General features: G+C 47.6%; 1 protein-coding gene across 1 annotated transcript; it reads right to left on the bottom strand.

Moving 5' to 3' along the window:
* Window positions 1-229: 229 nt before the first annotated feature.
* LOC124681923 (nucleobase-ascorbate transporter 6-like) lies at window positions 230-8637 on the bottom strand. The gene is made up of 14 exons (XM_047216694.1): window positions 8517-8637; window positions 4181-4278; window positions 3919-4095; window positions 3728-3828; window positions 3511-3586; window positions 3368-3427; window positions 3082-3266; window positions 2888-2984; window positions 2722-2808; window positions 2566-2624; window positions 2344-2435; window positions 795-872; window positions 528-688; window positions 230-448 (listed from the first exon to the last, which is right to left on the bottom strand). The coding sequence occupies exons 1-14, from the start codon at window positions 8635-8637 to the stop codon at window positions 230-232; spliced, it is 1611 nt and encodes a 536-aa protein (XP_047072650.1).
* Window positions 8638-9319: the final 682 nt, after the last annotated feature.

The following is a 9319-nucleotide window of genomic DNA, read 5'->3' as shown; positions in this document are numbered from 1 at the left end:
TGACACTTATTATGGATCAGAGCGAGTATTTTTTGTCCCCGAATAGAGTACCGAATATACAGCACTGGCCTAACATCGGACGATGGTTTTAGCGAGGCACCGAAACACTATGTTTGTACCACTGGATTCGCACCTTGTTACCGAGCCTCAATGGTTTGGCTGTTCCAGATAGGTAGGGATGGACAGACAGTACAGGTAACCTTAGCGTCTTGCATTAATCACAGTATGCTCAAACCGATGGGAAGAACTTGTTCAGGTTGAATGGCAGGGAATAGAACTCCTCACTCCTTGTGTCGGTCCTGTATGACCTGAACTTATCCCACCAGTGATACCCACGGTCTTTCCTGACGGTAGCCTCATGCCTGTGAAGGGTGTTGTCCAGCACGTATGCAACAATGCCACCAACAAAAGCCTTCGACGAGAAGAGCACGTTCACCATGTCATTGAACTGCAGAAGTAGAGGAAACAAATGGTTAGTATCTCATATCTCTTCATTTAAAGTTGAGAATGGTTACACTGCCACGAACCCATCTTGCGCGGGTGTGAACAGGGCCAAAACCAGCGACGGATGTGTACTCATTGAAGTACTGAGGAATTGAAAGGCCCAGGAACAGTGAGAACCCCAGGATGAACTTGGTTCTGAAGCTATTGAGGTTGCAGAACTGAAGGAAACCAAGCCCAGCAGAACCTGTTAACAGATTATACCAGATCTCAATTACGATTGTCCCTCATAAGTTAAAGCTTGCAATTTCAAAGAAAATGCAAACGTAAGTAATATGAAGCTCTCCACCCACCAACATATGCAAAGAACACACAGTAGAGAGCAGCAAAGATTGGTGCAGGTATTGATGCAAAGACAGCTCCAAATTTTCCTGGAAGACACAAGCAGCAAGGGATTATTGTACATAGATACAACCATATCGGTAATTCCGAAGTATTCTTGTACTTAAGGTGAGAGCTCAGTTGAGTGCAATGCATAATGCTTTAAACAGGCACCAGTTTGAAATGCCAAGTGCAAAGATCATTGTCAATATCACGTATGTTATTATGTGAATAACCATTATTACCAATATTACACTGGTAATAGGTAAAATTCATGAGTGAAAAGAGGCACATCTTCACTCCCCCATCCCCAATTTCAACACAATATAAACAGAAGCTCTTCTCAACATATAGGTAAGGATGCACTGCACATGTATCTGTAGTTCTGTACAACCCATACACTAGAAGTAAAATAACAAGTTATCAAACTGCACCAATACACAGCCAAATACCCTGATGCAATGTGTATGTATCTAGAGATGGTAATGGTACTAGAGATTAGTTTTACTATTATTTTACATTTACTTTATTTGATATCTACATAAATCTTATGCCAGATTCACAGCTGAAGCGATTTCCCACTGCACTCCCATCAATCCATCGACCATCATCCAGGTGCAGAGACACTTTTTGATTTGCAAATAAGAAACCAGGCACCAAAGACATGGTAATGCACACGCGCCCATTTGGCAGACAAAATACTTCAGTTATAAATGCGCTAAGATGACATTTCCAAAGCCAACACAAGCAGGAGCAGATCGAGCGTATAATAAACATTAGGGTCATGTGACTGCAAAGAGAGCTACTTCGCACAAATCATCTGTAGAAATAGAAAACAAGGGGCCCATATAAATAGGCAAGTTTTACATTAGAAAAGTCAGACTGTTCAACATTTTCCCCTAGATTGGTCCCTTGACAGAAGCTACCGATTGACTTAAAAGAGTAAATAAAGGGTACAGTAGGTAGTTTAGCACCACTGATGGTTGCATTAAATGTCAAAAAAATAACATTGGGAACTTAAGAACCCATCAATTTTATATCTAAATAAGCAGTGCCCAGGGTTATTGGATTATCTCAGTTTGGTTTATTCAGCAAAACTGGTGTGCTACAGAAAATTTGTAATATCTACATTCTGTAAAGACTTGTTTACAGACCTGGCATGCAATTTCCAGGGAGAGAAAACCAGCATATTTACCCACCAATGATCTAAACAAATATAGTTTAAGATGATACCTCGCCTTGAGGCATTCGCAAAATAGTAAGCCGCGAGCTCAAGAAAACAGAAGGCTTTTATCTACCTACTGTTATCATAACAGTTTTATGCTACACACACAAAACCTCGTCTCTTGCGCAGGCACAAGCATGCAAGCCCAGCAAACAAACAAACATACACAGGTCAATATGGGAGTTTTGATAAATATTCATATGTTGATTACTTAATTAGTCCACAATCTGCTTAGCTGTGCTAGATCAAATGACCTATGAAGAATCAAAACACAGATTTGAGGTAACCAAACTTACCAAGAATAGAGAAGAATATCATAAAACCAGCTGATATCTGCACAACTCTTCGGCTACCAACGCGTGTCAAGGCTAGCAACCCGGCATTTTCACTGCAGATGATAAGCATAATGGTTGAAATTAGATGTATTCCTTAATAGTTAATACGAATAGTGGTTGTGTCAAAATGAAAATGGAATGCATTCTTTATTGAGATAGCAATATAAAATATATGATGCTTACATTGATACAGAAGACCCATTTCCAGTCCCAAATAGCCCATCCAGAAGGATACCAACACCCTGTAGCAAAAAGGGTTATATTCACTTCGCATGAAATCAAGTTTGAAGATTTATGTAGTCAAGTTTGTCATGTGGTGAATGTAAACTTGGCACATACCTGCCAACCAACACCACGGCTAAGTACAGAGGGCGGGAGAGGTGTGGCACTTGCAAATCTTGAAACAGCAATGAAGGTACCAGTAGACTACAAACACAGGAGTTAGGAGATTAATTCTCATTATTTTATAATCTCAAATGAGCACAAATGTAAATGACTGCCTAACCTCCACAAGAGCAACAAATGAGGCAGCCATCATTGCAAAAGCTTCACCAGCATCAAATGTTGGAGCCCCCCACTGAAAGGGATATGGCACTCTTATCCTGTCATTATAGTAGAAATAGGGAAGCATTAATGTTACTACAACATCACGGTTGGCACCAACGGAATAAGCATATCTTCAAAAGTTCACAACATTACCATGGTGCACCACCAATTAGTCCAGAACGGTCAGTGCGGCAATGAAATTGGGTCTTTGGTGCTGCATTCCTGTATGCTCCTCCGACTGTCAGCAGATACGCATAGAGCCACACTATGGGAATAGTGAACAGAACAGCAAACCGGTCGAAGATGGACCTCATCATGTGTACAGCATGTGGCAGGTACTACAAAATGAAGAAGGGGGAGGTAAAAGAGAAGCTGGAGCACATATAGATGGTCGGAAACAAGGGTAAGAGCAATTGCATGAACAGAAATGTAGTCGAACCATCGCAAAGATCACCAGGAGGATTAATTCGGGCAGACCAATCTCAACACACTTAGCAACCTGTGTATTTGCAATACAGACATAAGGAGTGTGTATGCTTGAAACAATGAATACTGATTAGAAACAAACTACTCAAATCTTACCGATGGAAAACCCAGCTCATAGAGTCCAAATCCAACTAGTGCTATCAGAGGAGCAGCTGACAATGGACTCAGATACCTGAAACAGAAGCAGTATATACAAGCTCATGAGATGTTGGAAGTTAAATGCACTATTTGAGCTAGATCACTTCCAGCTTCAGTAACTTTGGAGCAGCTACTGAGTTGAGAAATAATAACTACCCATTGTTCATCTTCCTACCTTGCAACATTACGCCAAAGGCCACTGAAGCCAACTATGATCTGTAGTGCAGAGGCAACAATCAAAGCACCTTGTGTTCCACGCATGATTTTGAGGAATTTCTTCAAAAAATACCAGGTGATTTTCATCAGGTTTACATGCAGGAAAAGAATATTGGACAGCAAGTAGAATTATCCTTCTTTTCAACTTACTGTATGCGGATCTGGTTCATTGGCGTAACGTCCTGCAAGGATGATCGAGATGGTAGGCAAAACAAACGTGAACGATCCACCAATCACCGCAGGCAATCTGGTACCGAAGAAACTCTGCAGAAGGGTGTTGATTCCAGCCACAAACAGTAGTGTTTGGATGACAACTGCCTTGTCCTCCTAGCAAAGGAAGAAACACCATTAGTGTTGAACAGTAAGCGGATTCTGTCCAAAGCTACAGAACTGAGTAGACTTGTAATCTTACATTGTTTCCTCCCATCTGTGGAACGAGTGCAGTAGGTATGATAACAGTAGTTCCCAGCATGACAAGATAGTGTTGAAACCCAAGGAGAATGGCCTCAGCTGCATTACGAACAATTTCATACAGTCAAATTTCAGAATCAAGTTTCTCACTGAGCACATACAAGATGAGTAAGTTAAACAGAGTATAGTGGTAGTGTGTAGATCAACTATTTCTATAGCAGAATTATCCTGCTTTCCACGGACATACTTCACAATACTAGCAAGAAAATGAAGCTATGGAAATATATACATATATAGTTGATCAACCTTGGAAGGAATGCATAAATAATATAACTGCCAATATGAACAAATCATTCAGTCAACATTCTGAACAAAATGGACTTCCTGTCCATCATTTCTGCATATGGAGAATTCAAGCTTGCACCTTCTCCCATGTAAAATTTCTAATGAATACCAATCGGTGTGCATGGTTCGAGTCTTAAAACTTAAAAGATTTAGGCGCAAAAATTCAAGATAGGAAGATGGCTACAATATGACATTACAAGGATTGTAATAATTTAACAAATATGCCCCCCTCCTGCTGAGTGCAGAACTCTAACTCAGTAGTGAGTACAGGAGATTTAGGAGAATGCCTGGGTGGGCCTCTTAGGAGGCCACCCTTCATTTATAGTGCTACTCTTACAAGTGGAGAGTAGACTCAGTTTAGTACAGGTAGTACAAATTGGACCATATGAACATCTCATTAAGCTTACTATTTGTACTGAAGCGCCCATTCACGTTAGTACTTGTACTGATGCGCCCATACACACAGAGTCACAGACACAGCAAGCCGTTACTCCCTTTACATTAAGCACTATACAAAGCAAGGCCAATCCCTGGTTTGGAACACGCTAGCTAGCACAAACAAGGTATGACCAGTTGACCATGCAGAAGATAGAAAATTACTAGAAGGAAGATCACCTACCCAGTTAGCCAGCAAACAATGCAGGCTAACAGAATGTTAGCCTTGTATATATTTTGTTTTGTTCTCTCTTGTGTTCTTCTCTTGTTTTCTTTTTGTTTTTTGTTTTTTGTTTTTTGTTTTGCCTTCTGCTGTAGTCTTGCTACCAACGCTCTAACTTTCCCGTCATCTTGACGGTCTTCTTCTAATATACAAAGACACACGTCTAGGCGTTTGTTTGAGAAAAAAGGAGAATTAATGCAACTGAGAGTGACAAGGATTGTGCAGATATAGTCGACCTCCGGTTTGGAGCCACCTACCAGGTACCGACATGGCAAAACATAGGAATTCAATGGACGCATGTGGTACAGACATGGAACACGCGAAAGTAAATACAGATTGGCAAGTAGAGTAACAAAAGTAGAATTCCGGTGCAGATGGTAGCAAAGCCTAGACGAGTCAACGCACGAGTTGGTTGAACCCAAGATCACCCAACGAAATCGCAGGTATAGCACCAGATTTGCTGAATCCTCCATCTCGCGGGTGCAGCTAACAAGTAGGAATCGCAGCGGAAGAATCATGTTGACGTTGACACGAGTGAAGGCGACAGCGAGACTGGATCCTCCGGATTCAGCATCAAAGAGATACCCCAAAAACCCCATCCGACATTCATGCAAAATTCCCCGAATCAGCACGGGTCAAACCCCTGTGGCTATATCAGGGGATAAACTAGCGGGCGCTGCTAACTGGATATTCAACGCGGCAGATCATTAGGGCATCTCCAACCGGGCGACCCATCCCGCGCCCGCGCGTCCGGATGGGTCGAAACGGACAAAAACGCGGCCCAGCGCGCGGACCCATCCCTAAAACGGATGCCCGCGGCGTCCGGAACGACGCAAACCCGGCCCAAATCTTGGCCGGGTTTGCGTGGCCGCGGACGCGAAAGGCTGGTCGCTCGCGTCCTCCCCTTGTCCGCCCCGGCCCGCCTGTCTGCCACCGAAAACACAAGGCCGCCGCACACATCTCCCCACCCGCTCCGCCGCCACCCACGGACCGGCGATTTCGGAGCGCGTCGACGCCGGCCATCGTCGTCGAGACGCCGGCAAGCGGGCGGAAGCATAGGTCGAGGTCCCGCGCTGCTGCGCCGCGTCGTAGCAGAGTCGGAGGACGCCGGCGCCGGCGTTGTTGTCCTCTCACCGTCGCGACACCTCCCGCCGTTCGCAGCTGCGCCGTTTCCGCCGGAGGTGAGCCCTCCCGCACCGTGTTTCCGGACCGCAAGTCGGCTGAGACGGCCATGGCTGCGGGTCCCTAGAGAAGCATTTGGATCGCCTCCGCTCGCGAGGTGTTCGTTCAAAAGCTCGAACTAATATGTGTCCCTTTTCGGATCATGGTGGACAGCGACGACGAGTACTACTTCAAGAACTTCATCGACACGTCGTCAGAAGAGGAGTCCGACGACGAATTTTTCACGGATGCTGCGGTGCTCATCCACGAGCACATTGTCTCGCAGATCCCTCGTGTTCCGGGGTCGTTGCCGGGCGCGCGGCCGCCTTGGACCGCAAAAGAGAACGCGGCCACGACCAGCTCTACAACGACTACTTCCAACCCAATCCATTGTTCGTGCCGCACTTGTTTCGCCGTCGTTTTCGGATGAACAGGCCGCTGTTCCGCCGGATAATGGATGGCGTCAAGATCTACGACGACTACTTACGTGCGAAAGTGGATGCACTTGGCAAGGTAGGCCTCTCTTCGTACCGAAATGCACGGCAGCGATTAGGATGCTCGCATATGGCGTTGCCGGTGATTTCGTAGATGAGTACACGCGCATGAGTGAGTCAACCGGCCTGGAATCGATGTACAGGTTCTGCAGAGCTGTGATCGGTTCGTTCGGAGAACGAGTACCTCCGGCAACCAAATGCCGAGGACACAGCTCGTCCGTTGTCGATCAACGCTTCCGGGGGTTTCCGGGATGCTTGGCAGCATAGACTGCATGCATTGGGAGTGGAAGAACTGCCCCTTTGGTTGGCAGGGGTCATACAGCGGCCATTCTGAGGGGTGCACAGTCATTCTTGAAGCTGTTGCTTCCCATGACACATGGATTTGGCACTCATTCTTCGGAATGGCTGGCTCGCACAATGACATCAATGTGCTGCAGCGCTCTCCGGTGTTTGATAGGCTAGCGTACGGTCAGTCCCCTGATGTGGATTTTGAGATCAATGGCCACCACTACACCAAGGGGTACTACCTTGCTGATGGTATCTATCCACCTTGGGCTACACTCGTGAAGACAATCCGAAACCCCAGCTCAGAGCAGGAGGCAAGGTTTGCCAAAGAGCAGGAGGCAGCCCGGAAAGATGTCGAGCGGGCGTTTGGCATCCTCCAAGCTCGTTGGGCTATCGTCAGACACCCTGCCAGAGCCTGGGATGTGCAAACTCTGTGGGAGGTGATGACCGCTTGTGTAATCATGCATAACATGATTGTTGAGGTAGAGCGGGATGATTCACTCTTTGATAATGAATGGGACGGCCAAGGAGAGTTGGTTACTCCTCAACGTGCTCCGGCATCATTTCAGGACATTCTTCATGCGCACCATGAAATTCGAGATCTAGCTGTACACAACCAGCTTCAGGCTGATTTGGTCGAGCACATGTGGCAGCATGTAGGCAACAATGCTGCAAACAACAATGATGAAGGAGCCTAGAGCATTTTGTATCGTTTCTTCATTTTATTTGAATAATACTTTATCCTTGATTACATGGACTATGTAATGTATAATACATTTAGAGCATTTCAACTATTTTATATATTTTTTCTATAATTTATTTTGCGTTTTTCTAGTGATTTTACAAGAAAAACATACCATGGGACGCCGCGACCCAAATCTGGCGCGTTGGGCGACAGCGCGCGACCCAAACGGACGCGCGGACGCGAGCACCGTCCGCGCGTCCGCTCGCAGACGCAAACGGCCCAAAACGGACGGCCCAGCGCGTCCGTTTGGGTCGCCCGGTTGGAGATGCCCTTAAAAGCGCATTAATAAACTACTAGGGAGGTGGGACAAAACGAAAAGGCGAGCCGCTTTTAATTTTTGGAATATCCGAGATAGCCGGGAAAAAGCCCAGGCAGATCTGGGCAGTTCCCCGTCGCCGCGCAGCAAGCTGGAGCGAGCGGAATGAAGCAGGCTTCACCAACCACCGGCGCAGGCCACGAACCCACACCCCCGAAAGCGACGGGAGAAACCGTAAGCATCATGGTACCGGACGGCGACGCGAGTAGACTCTGCGGGAAAGCCCGAACAAACACCCAAAATCTACGCCGCGGAAGCGGCGACAAGCAAACGGACGGCCGACGAACGAACGAACGGGGAAACGAGCGGGAGGAAGGAGGAGGAGGTACTCACGCCATGGGGGTGGGCTGGTGATGCAGTAGGAGACCCCCGGGAGCTGGTCCTTGACTGGGTGCGGCGTCAGGTCGTCCTGCTTCTGGCCCCCGCCGCCGCCTCCCCCGCCACCTCCGGCCATCTCGCGCGGCTCCTCCCCGCTCCGGCCCGCGCACACGCAGCACCGTCCACCTCAGATCACGCGCGCGCGCTCGTCCCGTGAAGCCACAATGCTTGGCGAGACGAGGCGTAGTGGAGCGGAGTGGAGTGGGGAGTGGTGGTAGTGTGTAGGGAGTGGTGGTAGACTGGTAGTGTGGCAGTACAGCGGCAGCGTGTAGCGTTGGTACGGCGCAGGATGGGAGGCAGAAGCGGTCAAAAAAGGCACTCGCCCGCCCAGCGTCAGCACGGCCGCCCGCTGCGGTGCAGAGAGAGCAGAGGGAGAGAGGAAGCGGTTGTTTTGTTCTGCTCCACGTCCCTCTGTTGTTTCACGCCACCGCGCACGCAGGCGCAGCGGTCCAAACCCGCATTTATGCGGTCTTGTCCTGCGCCTCCGTCCGCTTGCGCCACCCTGCGAATCTACACTGTAGTATCTCCTCTCCCCCTACCCCTGCTCTCCTCTCTCTCTCTGGCTTGGCTACCTGTGTGGTTTCTTGGTGGATTTTGGAGCGGAATGTAGGCGCGCATTTTTGGTTTTGCAGGTACATTTGGGTCCCGTTTCGACGTTAGCGAGAGTTGTGTGCTCTGGCACCGGAGAACGTGGTGTCATGGATTGTGCGTGAAGAAAGAGGTCTTCCACGATCCCATCCTACCGCGCTTGCGCGCCA

This window comes from Lolium rigidum, unplaced genomic scaffold (assembly GCF_022539505.1).
Source record: "Lolium rigidum isolate FL_2022 unplaced genomic scaffold, APGP_CSIRO_Lrig_0.1 contig_60576_1, whole genome shotgun sequence".
Taxonomy (NCBI): Eukaryota; Viridiplantae; Streptophyta; class Magnoliopsida; order Poales; family Poaceae; genus Lolium; species Lolium rigidum.
This window is presented reverse-complemented; position numbering and strand designations above follow the sequence as displayed.

Coding starts and splice junctions, on each gene's coding strand:
- LOC124681923 (XM_047216694.1), bottom strand. CDS start 8,637: ATGGCCGGAGGTGGCGGGGGAGGCGGCGGCGGGGGCCAGAAGCAGGAC. Junction 873..2,343: donor GATATTCTTCTCTATTCTTG/GTAAGTTTGGTT, acceptor TGTGTCTTCCAG/GAAAATTTGGAGCTGTCTTT. Junction 449..527: donor TTCACACCCGCGCAAGATGG/GTTCGTGGCAGT, acceptor CTACTTCTGCAG/TTCAATGACATGGTGAACGT.